The sequence below is a fragment of the Rousettus aegyptiacus genome, unplaced genomic scaffold (assembly GCF_014176215.1).
Source record: "Rousettus aegyptiacus isolate mRouAeg1 unplaced genomic scaffold, mRouAeg1.p scaffold_m13_p_2, whole genome shotgun sequence".
Lineage (NCBI taxonomy): Eukaryota > Metazoa > Chordata > Mammalia > Chiroptera > Pteropodidae > Rousettus > Rousettus aegyptiacus.
Window position 1 is genome coordinate 169,032,393 of NW_023416295.1, and position 25,030 is coordinate 169,057,422.

Here is a 25,030-nt window from a genome sequence, read left to right on the forward strand (position 1 = left end):
GGCTGGGAGGGGCTGGCCCCTTATCAAGAGGCACCACGGGCGGGAGGCGGGAGGGGGGGGGCGGCAGAGGGCACTGTTCTGTCAGTGGCAGCGGCCCCCCGCAAGGGAGCGCTGGCATCTGGGGAGCGGACAGGCAGCAAAGCCACACACGATACATCAGGAGAGGGCCCTCGGTAAGTTCCAAGCTGAGCATCTGCGGCAAATCGCAGGCAAATTCAAATCCCACTGTGTGGTCTGCTCTCAGGCCCTTGTCGGGGCGGGACCACCCACTCTGACAAGCACCGGCCCCCCCACCCCCCCTGCCCACAGGAGGCAGGACGCCCAAGGTCCCCAGCCAGCCCGGCTCTGGGGGCTGCTCTGGAACCAGCAGCCAAAGTGCAGAATGGAACCAGGGCTGCGGGGGCCAAGAACGGAAGGAGCTGCTGCTCCTACGTTTCCTCCTCGTTTTATTTAAGGCTGTCGTGATACATTGGAAGTGCCAAGGCGATTCCATCTTCTCTCGGCTTCCAAGGAGACGGGGCCACGGCCAGATCGCCGGCAGCACCCCCGCCCCTCACACCAGAGCGTGGAAAACCTCCACCTTCTCCCGGTACAGCTGGTGGAACCGCTTGGCCAGGCAGTGGAAGGGGGCTTCGTAGTTTTCCATCTCCTTCTGTAGAGACACGTTTAAGAAGCCGGTCGTGTTATGTGCATCATCATCACAGGCCGCCAGCACCCCTCGCTCTGCCCTCACGTCAGGCGCTACGCACACGGGCCCCGTTTCACCTTCACACCTTTCGCGGAGGCTACGATCATCGTTCCCGCTTTACCGGAAGGAAACCGAGGCACGGAGAGATTGACATAACTTGCCCAGAGCCACACACTTGTCTTCGGTGGAGCTGAGTCTGAACCTAGTTCTATTTCTATAGAGCCTGTGCTTTTAGTTGCTCTTAGTATACGTGTGACTAGATGTTAAAAGGAGACGCTTTTGCTTAGTTTTGACAGAGGCTCCAAAGGCCAAAGCAGAGTAATGGCCGGCGAGGACCCGCACATTCCTGAGGGAGGGCCACACAGCTCAGGTCAGGGCGGTGCTGCGGCATTTCCCTCCAGGAGGGGCACCTCTGCCTCACCCCCGGCTTCGTGGGAGGTTCTGATGGAAAGCCTGAGGCCAGGGCGCTGGATCCAGGCCCGGGAAGAACCGAGGCGAGGCGATGCCGGCTGTGTCGAGAGAGGGCAGCAGCCAGGACAGTGGCACTGCCCCCTGTGTCACACCGAGGCCGCGGCTGCGCTTCCCTGGACCAGCCGCAGAAGGGCCAAGCGGGAGCGCCCACCAGGAGCTGTCTTAAAGGGACTCCGTGGGGACGGGAACCGCTCAGACCTGAGGCTGCAGGATTGGTGAGGGGGTATCACGTGTCAGCAGGGATCTGCAGGTGACAGAGCTCCACGGATGGGGGCGGGGAGGGCGTGTCTCTGAAGTGCTCGCAGAGCATCGGCCTGAGACACCTGTAGAGACCAGAGGGGCCACGGCAGGTCCCGACAAAGACCCCCACTCTGTCTCTCTCCCCCTGCCCTGCAGGCTGCGACCCGGGCTGGGGGAAGCACCAGGGCAGAACCGCAGAAGCCGCCAGCCCGGCCGACCCCGCTTCCCACATCGGGCCCAGCGGGGCGCTGACTTCACATCAAGGTAGGAATTTTGATAGTCACCCAGGACTCGGCATTTTAGTAACTAAAAGAATATTTTCATGACTAAAAGTGCCCAAAGGACTTTCTCTCACTCTCTGTGTGCACGCACATATTAAAAAACATTTAATTCAATTTATTTAAACTGAGAAACCAAAATAGCCAGTTTACCCAACTTCTCCCATCGCCCACCCTCCACCGCTGACAACCACCAATCTGTTCTATCTACGAGCTTGTTTTTTTCTTTTTCAAGATTCCACCTATTAGAGAGATCATACAGTGTTTGTCTTTCTCTGACTTAACTCACTTAGCATGATGCCCTCAAAGTTCATCCAGGTTCATTCTGCAAATGGCAGGATTTCTTTCCTTCTTTATGGCTGCATAATATTCCATTGATATATATATATATATATATATATATATATATATATATATATATATATATATATCACACACACACACACGCCACTATTTCTTTCTTCATTCATCCACTGGCAGACACTTAGGTTGGTTCCAAGTCTCGGCTACTGTAAATAATGTCGCAATGAAAACGCGGGGGTGGCAGATGCCTTTTCAAGATAGTGCTTTCATTTTCTTCAGACAAACTCCCAGGGAGGTTGCTTGATCACATAGCACTTCTATGTTTGATTTTCTGAGGACCATCCACACTGTTTTCTATAGTGTGCACATATTCTTAAATTTTCTGAAGCAACAAGTTGTCCTAAGAAAGAACCTACCACTCTCAAGGCAACGGCTTGGCTGTGAACGCACACGGACCTGTTTTCAAATAATCCTTGGCAGCTGGCAAAGCGCAGACTTGGTAAGAGGCACTGAACTATTCCCGATGAATGGAATTTCCAAAGTAACGACTCTTACAGAGTCATCGAGCCGTGTGCCTGTGTTTTACGGACAGCAGTCGAGAGCCCGGGGCACAGCCCAGCCCAGAGCTCAGATTCCCCAACTGGAGGAGAGCGGCCTCCCCACTCTGCCGGCTGAAGACAGAAACGTGCAAAGGAGTCCAGTTCCGGTGCAGAAAGTGTGCTGGACTTTCTAGCAAGGCAAGTCCCAAGGTGGAGGAAACGAACTGGCCCAAGGGAGAGACAGAGCTGGCGGGGCCAAGAGAGTGCTCAGCAACGGCAGGACCATTCGCGGCCAAATGAGCAGCCACACTAAGCCCGCGACTGCTAGGGACAGGGAAGCTGTCACTCTCCATTTGCCCATGAGAGAAATGACTCGGTTGTACCTGCGAGGCACCTTTGGTTTGCAGAGCATAATGTCCTAGGCAACACCAACGTCGAAGAGCAAAACATCACATCGGTTGAAATCAGAGTTAAGTGTTCGATGGAAAGAGAGAATGAGGCCTACAAAGCCCACGCACAAGGATTTCTAAATCAATTCGAAGCTCTCAAAAGCAAGATTTTGGGAGAACACAACATAAAAAGTAAGGAATTCAATAGAGGCAAGCCGCCAAGTACACCCTGGAGCGCTCCTGAAATGGCAGATGTAAACTGAAGCATTTTCCAAACGCATTAAGAGGGCTTGCCAATGACAGGAATCCTTACGTTAAATGACTAACAGTGATCTCGCGGACATAGCGTAGAGTAGGTTGGCTTCGTGTGAAGAAGGATCCTTAGAGCGGGCTCAGACCAGCACTTAATCTGGCCTAGAAGTCTGTCTCTCAAAGTCCCAAAGTAGGCTGTGTGGGAGGCCAAAGAAGGGCCAGGCTCTCAAGCTAGACAGGCCCACATTCTAGTGCTTGTTCTACTGCTCATTAATTAGCTGGGTAACCAGACAGAGCCACACGACATTTCCGAGTCTGTTCACCATGTGTAAATGGGGACAGGGCCGGCTGCCTGGGAGGGCTGTTAAAAGATTCGACTGATAACGTGTGCAAAGTGCTTAGCGTGCAGTAGGTGCTCAACAGACATCAATTCCCTTCCCTTCGTTTCTTGCAAGGGAATGAACTTGAACGTTCTTGAACCTGCTTGTATTTAATATTGTCTGACTTCTTACACTGATAAACAATGTTTTGAAAACTTTTAACTTCTGTTCAAAGACATTCTTTTTCATTGTTTTGTCCTGAAAATGTCATAATGAGGGGCATTAGAAAGTCAAAGAAGAACCACAATGGTGTCGGGAAAGCAGGATATTTACATGTAAAAGAATATTTCACAAAAATTAACTTAAAATAGATTAAAGACTTGAACTTAAGACCTGAAACCATAACACTCCTAGAAGAACATACTACGAAAAAGCTCCTTGACATTGATTTTGGCAATAATTTTATGGATTAGACACCAAAAACACAAGCAGCAAAAGCAAAAATCAACAAGCAGGACTATATCAAACTAAAAAGATGCCACACGGCAAAATAAATTATAAACAAAATAAAAAGGCGACCTATGGAATGGAAGAAAATATTTGCAAACCATACATCTGATGAGGTGTTATTATCCAAAATATGTTCAACACATGCAATTAATCACATTGATTAATGTGATATATCACAGAAGCAAATTAAAAAATAAACATCACATGATCATATCAATAGATGCAGAAAAAGCCTACGACAAGATACAGCATCCATTCATGATCAAAACACTTAACAAAATCGATATAGAAGGAAAATACCTTAACATAATAAAGGCCATATAGGACAAGCTCTCAGCCAACATTATACTTAAAGTTGAAAAACTAGAAACTTTCCCTCTAAGATCAGGAACAAGGCAAGGTGGTCCATTATCACCACAATGTTATTCAATATAACATTGGCAGTCCTAGCGAGTGCGAGCAGGCAAGAGAAAGACATAAAAGGCATCCAAATAGGAAACGAAGAAGTCAAACTGTCACTATATGCAGATGACATGATATTCTACATAGAAAACCCTAAAGAGTCCACAAGAACACTACTAGAAACGATAAGCAAATACATTAAAGTTTCTGGATACAAAATCAATGTTCAAAAATCTATAGCGTTCCTATACTCTAATAATGAAGTGTCAGAAAATGAAGTGTAAAAAATAATTCCTTTTGCAATTGCAACAAAAAGAATAAAATACCTAGGCATAAATCTAACGAAACATGTGAAGGACCTATATAATGCAAACTACGAGACCCTGTTAAAAGAAATTGAAAAAGATACAGAGAAATGGAAAGATATTCCGTGTTCTTAGATTGGAAGAATCAACATATTTGAAATGACTTTATTACCTAAAGCACTATACAAATTTAATGCATTCCCCCTCAAAATCCCATCGGTATTTTTTAAAGAAATGGAACGAAAAAATCATCAGATTTGTATGGAAGCACAAAAGACCCCCAATTGCCAAAGCCATCCTGAGAAAAAAGAATGAGACTGGAGGCATCACTCTGCCTGACTTTAAATTATACTACAAAGCGACAGTAATCAAAACAGCCTGGTATTGGCAGCAAAACAGACACACGGACCAGTGGAACAGAATTGAAAGTCCAGAAGTAAACCCATATTTTTATTGGCAAATAATTTTCAACAAAAAAGCCAAAAACATTCAGTGGAGAAAGGAAAGCCTCTTCAATAAATGGTGTTGGGAAAACTGGAAAGCCACCTGCAAAACAATGAAACTGGACTATTGTCTATCACCACACACCAAAATTAACTCGCGATGGATTAAAGACCCAAATGTAAGACCTGAACCAATAAAATGCGTAGAAGAAAACATAGGAACTAAATTCCAGGACCTTGGACTTAAAGAGGATTTTATGAAACTGACCTCAAAGGCAAGGGAAGTAAAAGCAAAAATAAATGAATGGGACTACATCAAACTAAAAAGCTTCTGTTTAGCAAAAGAAACCGTCAACAAGGTAAAGAGACAACCACCTCCGATAAGGGCCTAATATCCAAAATATACAAAGAACTCATATGACTCAATAACAACAACAACAACAAAAACAAATGATCCAATCAAAAAATGGGCAGAGGACCTGAACAGACACTTCTCTCTAGAGGACATACAAATGGCCAACAAATATATGAAAAGATGCTCAAAATCACTGGCTATTAGGGAAATACAAATCAAAACTACAATGAGATACCATCTCATACCTGTTAGAACAGCTATAATCAACAGGACAAGTAATAACAAATGCTGGAGAGGATGCGGAGAAAAAGGAACCCTCATACACTGCTGGTGGAAAGCAAATTGGTACAGACACTGGAAAACAGTATAGAGGTTCCTCAAAAAACTAAGAATTGATCTACCATATGATCCAGCAATCCCTCTACTGGGTATTTACTCTAAAGACTTGAAAACTGATATCCGAAAAGATATTTGCATACCAATGTTCATAGCAGCATTACTCACAGTGGCCAGGACATGGAAGCAACCAAAGTGTCCTACGATAGATGATTGGCTAAAGAAGCTGTGGTACATACATACAATGGAATATTACTCAGCCATAAGAACAGATGAAGTACTGCCATTTGTGACAACATGGATGGAACTTGAGATAATCATACTAAGCAAAATAAGCCAGACAGAAAAAGATGAAAATCACATGGTATCACTTATATGTGGGATATAAACCTAAAAGCAACAAATGAACAAGACAAACAAACAGAGACCCATGGACATGGACTATAGACTAGTGGTTACCAGAGGATAAGGGGGGGTGGGGAGAGGGGAAGTAGATGGAGGAAAAAAATTTAAATCATTTCTTCAATTAAAAAAAAAATAAATTTAAAAATATTTTTAAAAATTGTGCCAAGTATATCATACTGATGTAAGACGCTAATAATAGAGGAAACAGGTGGGGGGAGGAGATGCCAAGGAGGGGATTACACAGAAACTCTATTTTTTGCTCATATTTTCTATAAATCTGAAACTTCTAAAATAAAAAGTTTTATTAAAAAAACCCAAAATATGTATTTCCTAAACTCAATAGCAAAAACACAAATAATCTGACAAAAATGGGAGAAGGACCCGAGTAGACATTTTTTTCAAAGAAAATATTCAAATGGCCAACGGGCATATGAAAAGGTGCTCAGCATCACTAATCATCAGGGAAATGCAACTCAGAACCTCAGTGAGCTAGCGCCTCGCACCTGTTAGGAGGACCATCATCAAAGAGATGAGGAGTAACAAGTGCTGGCGAGAATGCGGAGAACAAGGAACTCTAGTGCACTATTGGGGGGAATGTAAATTATTGCAGCCACTATGGAAAACGGGACGGACGTTCCTGAAAACATTAAAAATAGACCTACCACATGATCCAGCAATTCCACTTCTAAATATTTACTCAAAGAAAATGAGATCGATATTTTGAAAAGGTATCTGTGCCCCCATGTTTACTGCGGCATTATTTACAACAGCTAAGACAGGGAAACAACCTGACTGTCCATCAACAGATGAATGGATAAATAAAATGTGGTATCGATATGCATAATGAAACATTATCCAGCCATAAAAAAAGACATCCTGATGTTCGGGACAACATGGATGAACCTTGAGGGCATTATGCTAAGTGAAATAAGTCAGAGGGAGGGAGGGAGGGAGACAGAGAGAGAGAGAGAGAGAGAGAGAGAAAGAGAGAGAGAGAAATACTGTATATGATCCCCCTTATATGCGGAATTTAAAAAAGATGAACCCACAGAAACAGAGAGCAGACTGGTGGTTGCCGGGGGCAGCAGGGTGGAGGATGGGGAAATGGGAGAAGGTGGTCAAAGGGTGAACACTTTCAGTTTTAAGATGGGTAAGTCCTAGGGATGGAATTGAAAATAAAAAAAGAAAGCCAGGCAACCATGTAGGTACCACCTTTAGGTCTGCAACTCGACCGCTGATGCATTTAGTCAGAAGGGAGGAGGAGGTGAGCTTGGTGTCAGGACTTGGCTGTGTCTCAAACATCATTGGTTATATTTCCTTTTTAATTACAGCTTTCTTAACCGAGCTGCCAGCGGTGCTTCTGTTAGCATCAACTCAGGGGGGACTAGTTAACTCGCACAGTTAATACCAAGTGTTTAACTATAGGCTCCACAAGCACAATTTATACCCGCCCGTTTCAACAGCGTAGCTACAGACACCTGAACAGAGTTTACACATGCAGCCCCAGCGGCCTTCGGTGATGAATGTGTTGGGGTGAGTGTCAATTTTTGAGTTTCATCAAGAGTTCTGGGGAATACGGGCTATTGGGGTGAGGAGGCAATTTCACAAATGTGAATGCTGGAAGGGGAATGCTAAAATATTGTTTGCTGTGGGTAGTGTGGCTTGCTGCTTTGCTCTTAAAGGCACGCTGTATAAAAGATGAGAAACCCTCTATACAGTAAAATCTCACTCATTTGAACTTCGTTAATTTAGCATTTGTGATAATTGGGCCAGAGGCAAGAGTGACATTTATCTTTGTACAATCTATGAACACAAGGATTTCGTAGGTAATAATAGTATAAATAAGATCACCAGGGGGAAAGATTTAAACTGAAAAAAGAGCTAACATTTATTGAGTGTTTACTATGGACCAGACTTTGAGCTAAGTGTTTTAGTATTTACCATCTGACTTAATTCTCGTATCTATTACTCAGTGGGGATATGTTTTATTATGCCCACTTTACAGGCGAGGGGCCTGAGGCAGCGACAGGTTCAGTAACATGCTGGGGGGCCCGCAGGCAGTTCTGCCACCACACAGGAGGTCCGAGCACCTGCCTCTCCTCTACACGCACACTCCCCTGAAGAAGCATGCATGCTCTTTGGGGAGATCTGCAAGGTGCACATCTGCACAGCGGCTGAACAGCAGCACCTGTCAGTATTCACGGATGCAACAACAGAAGTGCCTGTCGCTTCAGTAAACTTTGAGTAGAACGACCTCCAGGCTCTATTCATCAGCGCTGGAGGCCATAAGGCCAAGAGCGAGGTCCGGGTCACAGCATGGATGTTGTGGGCTGTGCCGGACCTGCTGTGTCTCCCCACCAATACTGGCCCCTGCTGCCTCTGAAACGGAGGTCTCTGGGCTGCTCCTCCGGGGGGTCTTCACTCCCCTTTGCAGTGAAGTGTCACACGAGTGTGAGTGTGTCTGATGCAGCCTGGGTCACACATCCACACCTTGGCTGCAGGGAGGCTGGGACCTCTCCCAACGAGGGAAGGGGGTTCACTGGACAGCCAAAATCATGACGTGTGTGCACTGAGGATGCCAGTAACAAAGCACTGTCCCCCTTTGTGAGGGCTCCTGCTCACTCTGCTGGAGGACGATCTGTGGCCTGGAGTCAGCCCGCAGCTGCAGCGAGGTGGGACAGGGAACAATGACAGGAATCATAAGCTGTGAATCCTAGTCCTGGCTCAGCCCTCCACTAGCCATGTGATCTTGGGCAAGTCACTTCATCTCGACATGGAAGTGGCCATTGTGGGGCCAGCTCCTCGTTCATGAAACTGATCGTGAGGGTCTAGGAAGCAATGTGGCAACACCACCTAACCCATAACATCTTATCGAATCTCAAGGGTCACTGTCACTGAACACAACACACTGTATTTCTCACCAACCAAGATACAGCTTTTCCTGGGGCTGCCGGCCGATCCGCTTTACTGAAATACATGAGTGACGCTAGAACTGAGAAAAGATCTTGGGCTCAGAATGTAAACATCAGCTCCAAACCCAGCTCCGCATATGGTGGGATCACAACGCGATGCATGCGAGGTCACGCGAAGAGCCGCTCCCGGCACGGGCCCGCGCCAGACTTGGCTACGGAGCCAGCGGAGACACTTACCACGGATGTTTCAAAACATTCCAGGCCTTGGCCCAGCGCCCACGCCTGGGCCTGAGCCGTCTCCACCACTCGTCTGCCGGTCAGGTCTGTCTTGTTCCCCACTAGCACACCTGCCCGAGAGAAACGCCCAAAGCATGGCCTTTAACCGGCCGTTTGGGAGGACTGCTGGAGAGAGAAAGGAGCAAGCAGACTGCCTTCGGGGGCGTCGAACAGCAGCGTCTGAGAGGGGCTGCTGGGCTCCAGGAGGAGAGCGCCACAGGGAGGCGGATGTGTTGGCCCCGAGGGCTTCGCTTTTGCACAGAGCTGTTTGGCTCTGCCCTTTTCCTAGACTTCATGTCTGTCTGTCTGTCTGCCTGGTCTCCTTAAGGCTGCAAGTGACGTGAAGGCAAAGGCCAGATTTATGCAAGCATTTGCGATGAATCCTAGCTCATGGAGCAAACTTTTAAAATGGTCATTAATACTAATCGAAGGACTGGGCTCAGAGTCAGGGATTCGGAGGCAATTTCGTTCTGTCCCCAGCTGCATCAGCTGCAGCTAATTTTTGCGCCTGTCTCTGGAGATTGTTTTTCCTGGTCTATAATGAGGAGAATTTGTTGATCTCACACAGGGAAGAAAAATAAACTGATTTAAAGCATTCAGAAGTGACAAAAGGACTTGCGTGTTTACTTGTGCCCCACATACAGGAGAAAATGAGGAATTCTTCCCTGAGGTTCGCTTCCGGGAAATAACTCACATTCTGGTACGGCACCTTCTTCCCCGTTACCCGAGTCTCCCCACAGCCCCGCCAGGTGGATGTCACTGTGCCCATCTTACGGACTCAGAGGTGTGTGCTCACTCCCTGAGGTTTCTGTGTGTACGCCAGACCGCCAGACCCAAGGCCCAGGGCACCCTTTTTCTGCACCCGCAGACGGCTCTGCGATGACCTTGTGCTCTTGAACTTAAAGGACAGAGATGCTGCTGGCGAACCCGGGATGCCCGCAGCCCCTACCTGGGAGGGAGGTGCCCGGAGCCTGCGACCGAGCCTTCTCCAGCCACTTGCTGCAGTTGCTGAAGGACTGCTCACTGGTCACGTCGTAGACGAGGCACAAGACGTTGGGACTCTCCCACTGTGCCAGAGGGATAAAGCGAACACACGTCAGAAACAGTGAAAGTGACCTCCGGGCTGGGAGAAAACTGGGTGTTCCAAGGGAAGGGACATATGGGTGGAGGGAAATGAAACCCCGCAAAGGGGATGTGAGTCAGCAAACGGCCACGCCCACAGAAGTGCACCCAAGGGAACGAACGGGAGGCTGGGCTCAGCGCCGGGGAAGGTGAGGACGAGAGCTCACACCCCTTTCAGGCTCTCTGCTGGGGGCTTTGCGCACCATCGTGAAGCCTCCCAGCTTTGCGGGGCTGGTCTCAGTGCCGTTACTGTGCCACTGGGCTGCAGGGTGAATGACCTGCCCAGGCTGATATGCTTTCGACACAGGGGTAGGACTGCGGTTTTTCTCTTCCCAAACAGGCCTTTGCCTGCCACTGGTCCCACGGGGTCCGTCTTGCACTCATTCTCATAGAGAGCCCACTATTATGTAAGTTGGGACGCCTTTCTGCTTTACAGGCCGAAAAGAGCATCCTTTCTTTCATCAGCCGGGATGCTTATGTGCCTGCATCTCCTAATAAGGGCTGGCTTTTCAAAATGCAAAGGGCTCTTTCTGCCTCTCCTGCGGTGTATCGGTCCTAATCGAAACCAGACTGACAACTGGGAAGGGATCGCTGTGCCAATTAAGGGCCAGGGCTCCACTCCCAGGGGCTGTCACTCTCAGGGGCTGCTCAGAGCCCTGGGACGTCCTGCTGCCGGGCATGAGGCCAAAGGGTAGCCCTGCTCAGGCTGCAATGCTCATCCTGGTGCCTGTGACTCTTGGCCATGCCCTGGTCTTGAGACCCCAACCCTGGACGGTGAGAGCCTGGTTTAGTTCTGGGGTGTCATAACCTCCCAGGTATGAGGGAGGATCCTTTTGCCTACAGTTGTCCTTGGAGGGTCAGGCCAAATCACTCGGGAGGGCTCACCTCCCTACCCCCACGGCTATGCTGGTCCCGAAGCATCCAGGACGGGAGGGGTATGGACTGAACTGATTCTACTCCACAGACTCAGGAATGCTCCCTAGAACCACACCGACCTCCCCTAAGTGCATGCACGAGACACCTTCTTTCTCTAGGCCTTGGTGAGGGACCCAGGACAGTCCCGGGATCGAGCTGGGGGTGGGGAGGGGGAGCCTGGAGTCGGGGTGTACGCTGACGGTGGCCCTGACCCGCTCAGGCATATCTTCCCTTCCGCCGAGCAGGGCGACACCCTGTGTGCCAGGCCGTGCGCACAGTAGGTACGTGGCGCAGTGAAATTTCTGTGGGACCGTTGGGAGGGGCAGACCTTTCGGCAGGAGGTGGCGATGGCAGTTAAGAAAAAGACCACACGTTACTTGCCAATTTATCCAGCATTTCGGAAAACAGCTCCTTGCCGGCAGAGTCAAAAATGAAGAGTTCCTAGAATCAGAGAGACGTGTCCCAGTAAAGCGTCCCCCCCGGGGAAAGCACTGGCTGCCGGTCACTGGCGCTGCTGTCCACTCGCCGCGGACCGGACTTAGTGGCGAGACGCACGCACGCGTGTGCACACGCACATTCACATACGGCCCGCCTCTCCCCCAGGCGCGAGGAAGATGGCGGGCAGAGGACCGACCGCAGGAAGCTCACGGGGGCCGTGCACCCCGCCCTTTCTGTGAGCCATCTCACCTCCCCCGACCTCGAGTGCAGAGACACCAGGAACAAGCTGCCTTCCCACCTGGCAGAACAGAATGCTAAGCAGGCCGACGAGCGCTCCGGTTTCCAAAAGGTCATTCTGCACTTTGTTAACCAAATTGATTTTTCAAATCTTAAAATGGTTCTTTGTAAAGGAGGTCACCGAGTAGATCTGGGAAGGCACGTGTGTAAAGGGGGACAGTCTGTCACCGTTCCGGATGGCGGAGTGTGATTCTGACGGAGGGCGCGGGCTGGCCCCAGTCCGAACCACAGCCAGCCCATGCGACGGCCTCTCCCCGAACCTGCCGACCCGGGAAGTCTCCCCTGATTTCCCCCTGAAGCTCCCTCGGGCACTGGCTGGCCCCGGCCTGGCCTCTGCCCACTGGAGTGCCTGCGCGGCACACTGGTGATCTGTCCGCTCGTTCTGATCCCTTCTCACGGCATCGGAGGTACTTAAAGTTGCTTGTGGCTCGTGGACCACCTAGAGAATCCAGCGATTCTTGAACCTACTCCCCAGGAACGTACATGTAAACATCACATCCTGCAATTCCCGTCCCCGGGTTAAGAGGCTCGACAGCCAAGTTCGGCGGGCAAGGCCCGCGTGCCAGGCTTCCTGCCTGCCCCCTGCGCCCCGCCCTCGACCGCTTCCCGTCTTCCGCGGTTCTGTTCCCGCATGCCACACCCAGGCCAAGTCCTGGCGCCACGTCTCTCGCAGGGAGGGCCACGGTGACCACGGAGACCCTGGGCCCCGCTGATGGAGCCCGGGGCTCCCTCGCGTCAAGGGCGCCACTTACCACACTGTCCCCCGTGTCAGGGATCGGCACCGTCTTCACCACCAAATCCACCCCTGCTGTCTGCCGAGGAAAACCGGGAACACGCGCGTCAGAGGGCCCCAAAGGGCGCGTTACAGGAGGACGGGACCAGCGCCCAGTGATCGGCACCCACCGCCTAGGAGGCACGGCCCCGGCTGACGTGTCTGCATCCCAGACTCGCTTTTGGAGTGGAAGTCAGAGAAGGCCCACTGGTCTCATCCGACCCCCTGCCCGTGGGTCAGCTGCACGCGGCGACCAAGCCGACTACTGACCAGTCTGCTCTGCAGACAGCCCCAGGCCCTGTGGCTTGTGGAAAAACAATTTCCACATGGCCATTCAAGCAGCCTCTCCTCAGGCCTCTCAGGGCTTCTTAAGGCATTTTGGAAAGTCACCCCCTCAGGGTCATCTGACCGCTGTTCTTCAAGCCCCCCGCCAGGCTTACGACCTCCACATCTCACCAGGGTGTAGTTCTTCTGGAAGTGGGCTCCGTCGCTACGGAAGATCTGTGCCAAGGCAGTCTTGCCCACCGCCGGGTCTCCTGGAAGGCCAGAGCAGGAGAGAAGCGTCACCTCCACCCGGTACCGGCCCGAGACGCGCCCACTCCAGAACGCTTGCTCGGCCAGGAACCAGACGCTTCGCTGAGTTTGCAGAGAGCGCGCCCTTGTTCTCATGGGCACTTCGCTCTGAGGTCGCTGGCAGGGCAACGGGTCCGCGAGACCAAGCTTCAAGACCCGGGACAGCCAGAGTCACACTTCCTCGAGGCTAACCCTTTCATCCGAAAGCGCTGACCCAGAAGGCGGCAGCTTCAGGCGGGCTTCGGAGCCCTGGAAACGGAGCTGACTCTCTTCCACCGAAACATGCCCGATGGGAAAACCTGTCACTCTCAAACTGGAATTTACATTGAAGTCTTGAAGGTAAAAGGTGTGACCAGGCACAGATGGACAGGCACAGGTGACTGGCGGACCCAGTCTGAGTTCAGAGCTTCCATGCTTAGGATTCCGTATACCTTCTTTTTCTTGGGGGGGGGGGGTGGCAGTGGGGAGGGTTTCTGCATTCACGGGAAACAAAGTCAGATGCCGCACTCGCCATCCCGAAACCCACTCCCCAGTGACGTGCTGCCCCTCCGCCTCAGTGTGCCCATTGGTGACCACTGTGGATCCACCTCCCCGGGGGGCCAAGTTAGTTCACCAGCCACACAACTGTTTTCTCCGAGCATGTCATGCCTGCTGGGTTTAACTCTTCGGCTGCCCTTCGTTAGCAGATAGCCCCATAAGTTGCTACCTCGAGACCCAAGGTTTATGTCACAGCTTCAGTTTGAGAGCTGCCCCGTTCACGAGACTGTTGGGGGACTCTAACCTGGTGCTCCCTCGTGCCCCCGAGGTGCTGGCGGCTCGGCGGCCCTGTGCCCTCCCCACTGACGGCCTGCTTGGCCTCCTCTACCACCACGCCGTCTTCATGTGCGAGATCTTCCCTGCCCGGAAGGTCTAACTCCGATTCTCCATCGCCCAAGCCCCAGCCAGAACACCCGTCTTCTGCTTTCTCATCCCCTCGGTCCTTAGCAACATCGCCACGGCACCCGCATCCCTGACCCGCATCCTTCGGCGCGGCCTCTTCCCCTTTGCTCCCTCCCTACCGCAGTCAGTTCCAACACTTCTCTTTCCTTGACTTCTCGATAACCGGTGGCTCTGCTCACTTTTCAGTTTTGACTTTTCCCACCTATAACAGTCTCTTGCGAGACAATGTTCTCACTGCTCGCGGCATTTCATTCCAAGTTAGTTCCTCCAGGTTCGAATGAGCTATTCAGCTCTTGTTTTTCTGTTTGCCACCACCTCTTACAAGGGACCCAACATGTGCGGAGCCTCTCTCCGGACCCCATCTATACAATGTCATTCCCCCCCTTCCCGCCCCCCCCCCCCCCACAGCGACTATCATTAACCTCATTTGACGGATGAAGAGACCGAAGCTCAGAGATGCTGGGCAATCTCCCTTGGAGTCCCACCTCGCATTCTCTCCACCAGACCCCCGCTCCTCTCCTAGAGCTCAGGGACCCCTGTGACCCATTGTTAACACTGCCCCTACAGGCCCTCTTCACCGCGGCCTTCCATCACGTCGGGAGCAACCAGAGGCTTGGCTGTCTCCAGGTACCCAGCCAGCTCAGAGCAAAGAGAGCACATGGCTCTCCCACTCGCATTATAATTGCATCCACCCTCCCGACTCCAATTTGGCTTCTGAATCCAGTTGGAGATTGGCTCTTCCCGCCTGTGAAATTCCCCACAGATGTGTTCTGGTTAATTTCATAAATCTCTCTTCCGACTGCCAGTCAGAGTCACCCACACTTATGGAAAACCTCCTGTGTCAGCTGAAGAGGGACCGAGGCACAGGGAGGGGAAAGCGCCGGTAAACACATTTGCACAGTGACAGGATGACAAGTGCAGATTCAAACAGCACAAGCTGAGAAGCCCCGCGTCGGAGGGCGCGTCGAGGAAAGAATGAATGAGTGGCTTCCGCGGCGGGCCGACTTCCCGACTTCCCGGGGCTGAGGCTGAGCCTGGGGCTGACGACAGGGAGGGGCGCCGCCTGACCCAAAGGGTGACGTCCGCAAAGGCATGATGCAAGGTCACCGCTGACCTCAGAACCGCCAGGTCCGATGGTCTCTTCTCAGCCCTCCTGCTCCTGATGTCTCCGAAGGATGAGTCAGCCTGAAGCGGTCCCCTCCTCCCTGACCCCTCCTGTCCTACGATCCTGCACCGGCCTGGTTCCCCGGCAGCTCTGCCGACTCCTGCCTCCCAAACATGGGCACCCCTGTGGGTCTGTCCTCGGCCCTCTGCTCCCATCTTCTCTGTCCCATTTACCCTCATTACCTTGACTGCCGCCTCTCTGGCCGAGCCTCCTCTGTACCTCCGACAACCTGTGGGCGTTTCCTGGAATGACAGGCCTTCGCCCAGACTCGGGCTCGTGTCATGCCGCAGGGCCCTGAGCAGTCTTGCCCTCCATCTCGCTTGCTCTGTTCATGCCGCCATTCATTCTCGCCGTCTCCGGACTTCCCCAGTCGCCTCTGACCCTCCTCCTTCCTCCCAGGTCCAGTCGGTCTCCTCTTCGTTCCTGATGTCCTTTGCTGTGTCTCCGGCCCACCTGTCCTTGTCTGTCACTGCTTAAGCTACCTCATCACACCTGGGCTTCTGCCGCAGCCCCTAACCCGCCCGTCCAGGCCCTGCTTTGTGACGCTGGTGCTGGGACAGGGCAAACACGCACCTCCTCTGCGGCGGGCTTCCCGGCACACCCTGCCAGCGTGAGTTCTAGACGCAGACCGGAGGCGGGGAGGGGAGACGGGACTCGCTCCTTCTCATTCGCTCGTTGTTTTTCTCGGCGGCAGCCTGGCGATGGCCTTCGCCCAGCAGCACGGCTAGGTGCTGTCTCCAGTTTGGGTTTCTTTTCTTGCCCTCCCGGACTGACCACCCGCACCCTCCCCAGATACCAGCGCCTCTTTCTTAGAGCCGCGCCTCTCGGCTCCCCAGGGTCCTCCTGAGCCTCGAGGACGAGGACCCACCCCCTCCCCTGTTCCCCAGCCCTGGGTCGAGCCTCCTTCCTGCAGTTACTCTCTGCGCTGCCCTACCGTCCCCTTTTGTCTTTCTGGCCCTCCACTGCCTGTTGAATTAACATCCCACACCCCACACTAAATCCTCACTGTGAAAAAACCTAGTACATTGTCTGCTTTTTGCCCGGATCCTGACTGGCTGCAGCGCTTGGTGCCAGGGGTGGTCTCAAGACACGGACCCGCAGGACTTCCCAGGGGAAGGGGCGATGGCCTGCGATGGATCTGGTCCTGTCTTGCCCTGAACACGGGGCTGAGCTCCCTGCTGCGGGGTAATACGTCCTGGAGATCTGTGGCGGTGGCCTCACACGCGGGTGACTGCATTCCCCGGGGCCAGGCGGCGCCCCCTCCTCAGAGGTCTGGATCCTGCTCTGTGGCGTTCTTCTTCAAGCTTCTGCCAACCACACTTCTATCTACCAGTTCTGTATCGTCTCAATGTTTCCTTCTAGCTTTTTCAGGCCTCTAACACCTGTCGAACCAATTCCACACATTAAAATTTCCCTATTGCAATGCCTAACGTATTTTCCGTTTTCTTACTGGGACTTGGCTGAAAACGCTTCCTAACTAGCCCCCTGTCCCTTCTGTATTCGCCCTGCTCTAACTCACCTGAGCTCGCCATCAACAGATGGACCTTCATGACGCAGCGCTGTCACTCAAAGCTCGAGGATTCCTTCCGCTGCAAACCCTCTCCACAGTCACCCCACTCCACCTGCCCACTTGCTCCCCCACAATCCCTTACACAAAATCTTGGCTCCACACTCCCATTCCCTCTCTCTCTCTGTAACGGCAACAACAAATCCATTTTTTCTTCTTTATTGAGGTCACATTAATAACACTGCGTAAGTTTTGGGTGCACATTATAACTTGTTATCTGTACGCCTACTTTCTTGATCTCTGAAAATCCCTCGAGGATAACCTCCTTCCAGGTCTTCCCAGTCCAAGTCCAGATCCTGCCCACTCTCTGCCATGCCAAGCCCAAGTACTGTCCTTCCTGCACAGCCTCTGAAGGTCATCTCTCCCTCTTCTGTCTTAACTTGTGTAGCTAATGTGACTCACTGCTGGTAGAGCAGCCTTCCGGTGAGGCACTATTATCATTACCACCTACACTGACAGGCAGTAAATCACAGACGCCCGTTTCATCATTTACAAGCTGTGTGAACTTGGGTTAGTAATCTCTCTGGGCCTCAGTTGCCCCATCTGCAACATGGACATAATAACAGTACCGATCTCATAGAATTGTTACAAGGATTTAATGAGTTAATATGTACAGTGGCTGCTGTATACTACGTAACAGTTAAGTGATTTTTAAGTAAATAAAATCTAGCTAAATGTCAAGCGTTGTTTTCTCTCCTGATCTGAGCCAGAGCAGTCGGCAGCTGTGCCTTTGACATATTTCTCTCGTATGTGACACACAAAGGGAATTCGATTCGCCTCTGCTGCACCGTGAGTTTTCGTGCACATCTCGGTGCTTCCTTGAGTGCAGGGGCTGGCGTGACTCATCCTTGCCGTCCCGCCGCACCTTGCGTGGTGACGACTCACACATAGTAGGTGCTCAGTAAGTATCTGCTGAATGAATAAGTACTTGAATTGAACATCTGTGCCTTCAACGACTAGTTATGTGAGAGAAAAAAAGTGAGATTAACTCAATTTAAACAGCAGGCTTGTGAGGGGAAAGGAGAAATGCGACCAGAGCCGGGGTGTGTGCGAGGTTAGGTGGTGTGGAGAGTAAGAATTCGGCGGTGGTTGGGGGCGCGGGGGACTGAAGCACTGTGCTGAGGTCTCTGGTCCCTGGAAACTTCCAAGAGCAAACGTTCTTGAGGCTGCAGATTGAGGGCTAGCTTGGAGTTCAGGAGTCACTTCCCCAGGCAGAGGCTGAAATCAGACAAAACAGTACCCGAGGGAGCGGGTATAAAGAGGGTGAGGAGTCTAGGATAGAGGCTTGAGGACAGTGAGCTTAGGGCTAAGAACGAAGCCCTGGGAATCGGATCACCTGGGTCTACATCCCGGCTCTGCCACATCCAGCTGCGTGGCCCAGGCCAAGTGTCTTAACCTCTCTAGGCTCAGCCGCCCCATCTGTAAATGACAATGACAATAATACTGACCCCACGGAGTCGTCGTGAGGATTCAGCGAGATGACCTGTGTTGAGGGCCTAGTACAGTGCTGGCTCTTGGGCTCAGTATGCTTAGCTCCATGATAGAAGCTGAATGTAAAAATTAATAAAAGTACAGTAAGAGAGAAGTCCATTAAAAAAAAATCTAACTTCGGAAAATAAAAAAATGTTCTCGCCTTATACATGAGGAAACTGAGGCTCAGAGAAGTACTTTGTCCAAGAAAGACGACACAGCCTATGTGACAGGAACACCCAGAATTATTTTTGTTAAACAATGCTGCCTCCCCTGGCATTCTGGGAACTAGAGACCTCGCGCGTGAGAACTATTCATCTCTTTTGCTCCAGTATGATTTGAGTTACTGTTGTCAAACATCTTTCTCTGTGACCCTTTTATTTCCAAATTGGAAAAGTCATTAAAAATATCATCTATTTCAGTCTGAAAGAGATGAATAATAATTTTTTTTAAAGTCTTTCTCCTCTTTATAATTTCTCACTGTTTCTTTCCTGACCTGGTCAGGGAACCCTGGCAGGGTCACAGGTTTCAAGAGTAACACAGATCCCAGGTTTCAAGAGTCCCAAATTTTGGAGTTGGGCAGAGGTGGGGATTGAAAACTTGCTATGACCTTCCTTCACTAGGGGGTGACCTTGGGCAGAGAATTCACCTGTCATGTCTCGGGAAGATCAGAACAGTACAGCACCTAGCCCAGTGTGCTCACCTACCACGGCGAGTGGATGAAATGACATGTGTGGCTGACATGCAGTAAGGACTTAGTGAAGTACATCTGTGTTCGGTGGTCCCAGGCCTATGATCCAGGCGAGTGTTTTTCTAAATGTGCAGCCTGATACAAAGAGAGCACCACAAATGTGAAGGACACAAATTCATTCATTCTACAAATATTGAGTACCTACTAGGCTCCAGATCTTGTTTGGGGCGCTTGGGATGTATCAGTCAACAAAACAAAGCTTCCTGCCTGTGAGGGGTTCAACGTTTAGGTCCTCCTGAACGTGGGAAAGCACAGTAAGTTTGGGCCTCAAAGACAACACACAAACTCCGGCCAACTGTACATTACTGTCTCCCATCCCTGTTATCAGAGGTGGGGGGGGGGGGTCAGGGGGAAAAAAAATCCCATAAGTAAAAACTGCGGAAGTCATTGGTGCCGAACTTTGGGGTCCAGCGCATGGTTTAACTGAAGTACTTATGGTGTGCTTAGCCTTATTTTTAATGAGTCTACGCCTCCTGAGTGAGTACAGCTCAAACTGGTGAACGTGGTCTCAGAGTATGGCAGAAAGCGGGTGTTGGTGGGGAGAGTCGGCTGGAGCTACAGTGTGCTCTGGAAGAGAATTCTTCCACGCCTAATGGAATTTACAGTTAGCAATTGCTTTAACTCGCCTATGGAAGAGAGACAGAGAAAGAGGGTAGACAATCTACGTGAACAAAGGCTCTTGGTAACTTATGAGGTCTCTGGACTCCGGAGACTGTAAATTTTAGACTCACCTGCCAAGATGCATTTGGCTGCCAGCTTCACCATGGTAACCAACAACCTCCACGGACCAGACCAGGGACGAGCGGCAGCTAGAGACGTTGGTAGGCCTGCCAGGGAAGGGGAGTGGGGTGGGCTGATCCTCAAGGAGCCCGAGGCCGCAGTGGAGAAGGGAGCAGATGGGGGGGTGGGGGGCGCCTGGACCCTCTGGGGCTGAACGCAGGGCGGCTATCAGGCGCTAGGGTTGGGGCGGGGGCGCAGGAGAGCGTCAGTTAGGGTCCGGCTCAAGGCCTCAGAAGGCAGCCTGGAAGGTGCCAGCGAGGCGACGCGGCCTCTCCGCCCAGCTCCTGCCAGTGGCGATTAGGAAGACTGACCCTACTTCCCTGGGACCCCAAGCACCAGGCTGGACACTTTGATCGGACAACCACCGCCCGCCTGCCCCGCCTCCTCCGCCCTCTCGCAGGCTCTCATTGGCTGCCACTAAGTGCTCTGGAAGAGGGGGCGGGGATAACAGCTCTTTCTTGCGAGGCAATTCGTAGTGGCATCTGCTCTTCAAGCTCAGACTGCTTGACTAATGGTTGTAGAAGATGTCAATCATTTTTATCCCCCTCTGTCGGAAAGTTCAGGGGAAAGAAGCTCCAACATTTTGCAGCCAGAGGCTGTGATAAAAGGAGCGTTCTGATTGGCCAGAGGCTGGCTTGGCCCATCTTAGGGAGGAATGGGGGTTCGCCGTATCCCCTGCCCTCCTGGAGGTGGGTTCGCCCACGAGGGGGCCGGGAGGGAACATGGAGGCTGGTGCGGCGCCTGCGCAGTAGATGAGGCCGCGGGGCAGAAGCGGACTTCAGAGCCGGTTTGACCTCGCAGAGGTTTTTGTTGCTCCCACAAGTCCCAGGTTCCGGGGAGCGGGGCCAAGCGCTGCATCAAAAAAAATCCAGTCCTTGCCCCGCATTACGCAGGGAAGTCTCATTTTAAAAGACCAAGGGCGTTACGGGCTTTACAATCTAAAATTTAAAAGTGTCTGAAGTGATGTCTGTGCACAAAGGGAGAACGAGTGTACTCGGATGCGGGCGAGCGACTGCCCTCAGGAATTTGAAGTCACACTTTCCTCTGAGCCCATTTGCTCTGTAAAATGGAGAACGTGTATGTATATCACACACCACACACCGCGTGTTGACTGAATGTGCGAATGTGCAGGACGTCGTGGCCACACGAGGGAGGCCCCTCTTGCTCTGCGGTCAGGAAACCCAGGCTGAAATCGCTGCCATCTTCCTGGGCCGGGCGAGTCACCTCACTACGGGGTCACTTTCATCATCTTTAAAGATGAGCTAGTGGAGCCCACTTCATGGGGTTGTCCTGAGGCTTCAATGAGAACATATGTAGGTGCTTGGGGCATAGTAGGTGATCAACACTCGACAGCCATAGGTTGACCAGATGCACCCCTGTTCTGACTTCCGCCCCACCCCCTCCTCCCACTAATGCTGAAAGGAAAGAGCAGCCCCTCAGCAAAGACACCTGCGTTCAAGATTTGCCATCACATTTCTTTCAGCTACCTGCACCCTTCTGCTGTCCTTCGGCTCCTCGTTGTCTCAGCGTCGCCCCCAGCCTTGTGCGGGGGGATGAACACACACCCTCTACAAGCGCCTGTGAACATTTCAGCCCTGAATCCGGAGTGAAACAATGCAAGTCGTTGGGAACTTTCTCTTCTTTTAAGACCTGTCATGTCTTTCCTTACCGACTTTTCTTCTTTGGAGACCTCATGTGCATCTGTCTGAGATGCTCCAGGCCTGGGTGAGTCAGAAAGCCTCCGCCTGGTCTTCTTGCCTCCCCCTCCAGGCCGTCCTGTTTACTGTGACCCTATTGATCCCTTAAAGGACCCCTTGAGTGAGTCAACCTTCCGGGGCATCTCTGTGGAGCAGAGACACTGGGGGCAGCCTCTGGGACTTCGGTTTCCTCTTGGGGGTGGAGGGTCAGTAACAGCACATCCCTCATGGGGCTGTACTCCTCTGCACCAATCCGCTCTCTCCCTTTCTTTGCTGCTACTCTGTGTGACATTAGCATCGTTGTAAGAGAGATTGAAAACCCTATATACTGGATTCTGTTTCCCTTATTTCAAGGGCCTCTGTGCCTTCTGGATGACTAAATGACAGCTGTGTGACTGAGGCACTGAGGTTAAGGTAGTCAGAGTGTTTTGGAGCCATGAGGGGCCTTGAAAATTTCTAACCTAACCCCTGTCTGAGCAACTGTAACAGCGAGAGAGCCCCACGTGTTGAGCACGTGCTGAATGCCGGCCTCATTCTAAGTGCTTTAAAGGATTAATTAATTTAATATTCATGTTCATATTCGATATTTACAATAGCCCCATATGAGGCCTGTATCATCCCCACTTGATAGATGGGGAAACTGAGGCCCAAATGAGGTTAGGACAAATGCCCAAGGTCACGTAGCTAGTGAACGGTAGAAATGATGATTGATCACAAGGAATCTGTCACCTCCCTGGCCCCAACAGGGACCTCTGCTGCCTCTCACTCCTCTCGCTCCCTCCCATCCTAGAGAGTAAATATTGATTGAGTTCTTTGCAGTAAGAGCTCATGCTGATTGAGCATAATATGCCAGGCATGTGTTAAGTACTTCACATCCTCTCTTGCGTTTGATGCAGTGACCCTGGGGAGTGGAAACTGTCATTACTTCAATTTAACAGGCAAGGAAACCGAGATCCAGAGAGAGCCCAAGGTCATGCGACAAGTCAGCTAGAGTCAGAACCAGCCTCGGGTGACCCACTCTTGGGGCCTATGTTTTTTCCCATCACCTTTAGCAGTCTTTCAAGTTTCATTAAGAAGCTTTTCTTGAGTGTCTACCTTGGACCAAGCACTGTGCTGGTTACTGGGGCCACCGAAGCAAAGGTGACAGAGTACCAGGCAACTCTGGCAGATCATGGCCGTGCGAGAATGCCAGCCTCGACTTTTCTATAAGAGTCCAGAATCTGGATTATTGTGTGAAATCCCCGGACTCTCAAATTTTGGCAGTGAACTTAAATATAAAACACTACAGCCACAGTAGACCATCTCTGTTGACTGGTTCGCCCTGGGGGGCTGCCTTCTGTGATCTCTAGTCAAGAAGGGAAGACAAATGAATGAACAAATCATGGTGAGATGAGCAGATGCAACACTCCAAGTAGAACTTCTAACCCTGGATAGGTGGAGGGGCATTGGGAAGGATATTCTGGAAGGAGGAACCTGAAGAATGGGTAGGAATTCGTGAGGTGGACATGGGAAAGGACCTCCTGAGTAGATGGAACGGCATGCACAAAGGCATGGAGTGGGAGTGTGTCAAGCATTGCAGATGGCAGGTGACACTCTTTGCTCAGGTATAAGTGGGAGATTGGTAAGAGATGGGTCTGGTCCAAGCACCTGCTCGGAGCCAAGGATACAGCAAAATGGCAAAAGAGAGTGAAGCAAGAAGGCCTCTCATGGAAACTTCTTTGAGGAACTCATTCAAGAACTATTTTATTGAGTGCTTACTAAGCACCATGGGCAGAATCGTCATTGTCTCTGCTCTCTGGGAGTGTCCAGCCCCGTGGGGAGGCAGAAAGTCAAGCAGCCATGACTTACGACTGCTCCTGCTCGTGGTGAGCGTTGAGCAGGAAAGGACTTGTATTAAGACTAAATACCCTATGCTGTGATCCCTGCACCCGTGGCATTAGCATCACACGGCGACTTGTTAGAAATACATGTTCCCCGGGCCCCACCCCGGACAACTGCATGCTGGGGGGTGGCCCCATAATCTATGTTTTCATAAGACTTTTTGGCAATCCTGATGCACACTCGTGCTTGAGAACCAGTGCTCTCGGGTCGTGCCAAGTCCAACCTTCACCCACTTTCTCTGCTCAGTCTATTGTTTCTCAATTTCCCAAGACCCTTCCTACCCCAGGGTCTTTGCACTTACTGTTCTCGCCATGACACTTGCCCTCACAACCTTTGAATCTTTGTTCCCATTTAAAGACCCTTCCCTCAATCTGTCAATCTCAAGCTCGGTGTCGTACTCTACTTTCTTCATAGCACTCATCACTACTGATATTGTATTCTACATTTATTTGTTTATTTGTGTAGTATCTGTCTCCCTCCTTTAGAAGGCTGGCTTCATGAGAACAGGGACTTGGTCTCTTTTGTCTGCCAGCATCTAGGACAGTACCCGGCATGGCGAGACACTTAGTAAATGTTTTCGAATGAATGAATGAATCTTGTAGCATGTTCCCTTCTGTTCATTCATTCATTCATTTAACAAGCACTGATTCTTGAGCACCAGTTCTCATGTAGATAGTGGGCTTATTGCTCGAAGGGGCGCCATGGCCCTTCAGATAGGGGCAGTCTAATGTTTGGGTCCTCCACCCTGCCCTCCATTGCACAGCCAGCTCCGGGCCCATGGAACCCGCAGATCTGTAGGCTCCATGGAGAAAAAGGGGTTAACAGTGCTGCTCTCTAAAGCCAGGGAAGGGGCTGTTCGGGCTGATGAGGAAGTGAGGGCTTTGAGTGAGAAGGAAGCAGAGAGGCAGCTGCTGCCAAATTATTCCCAGGGACTGTTCAGTCATCCCGGGGTTGAATGCTCCCCGACAGCCCTGACAAGCAGCATGCGTCTGAGCCGTGGCTTGGTGCCGGAGACAGCCGTAATATTCCATGCATGGCACCTGGGCCGATTGTGCCCACTACAGGCACGAGTCCCTCTGCCATTGCTCCCGGGGGTTCTGCTTGGGCTGCTCCTCAGAGGCCCGTCACTTGCAGAGTATATTAGCAGGATTGTTGGATGCACAACAATTCCTTTTTGTAAATAAGAGGCTTTATGGGAAATTAGTGGGAAAAGATCTCTTGAGAGTTCTTCGGCACAAA

General features: G+C 51.3%; 1 protein-coding gene across 3 annotated transcripts; it reads right to left on the minus strand.

Annotated features, from left to right (window-relative positions):
• Positions 1-395: 395 nt before the first annotated feature.
• Positions 396-20,588, minus strand: IFT27 (intraflagellar transport 27). 3 transcript variants are annotated; one of them, XM_036237444.1, is made up of 8 exons: positions 20,165-20,588; positions 16,741-17,027; positions 13,425-13,504; positions 12,949-13,008; positions 11,843-11,902; positions 10,374-10,491; positions 9,386-9,495; positions 8,100-8,898 (listed from the first exon to the last, which is right to left on the minus strand). In XM_036237444.1, exons 2-8 carry the CDS (start codon positions 16,880-16,882, stop codon positions 8,773-8,775), a joined length of 696 nt encoding a protein of 231 aa, XP_036093337.1. In that variant the 5' UTR covers positions 16,883-17,027; positions 20,165-20,588; the 3' UTR covers positions 8,100-8,772. The 3 variants fall into 3 exon arrangements, with proteins under 3 accessions (XP_036093339.1, XP_036093337.1, XP_036093338.1); XM_036237446.1 differs by lacking the exons at positions 8,100-8,898; positions 16,741-17,027 and adding an exon at positions 396-652; XM_036237445.1 differs by lacking the exon at positions 16,741-17,027.
• Positions 20,589-25,030: the final 4,442 nt, after the last annotated feature.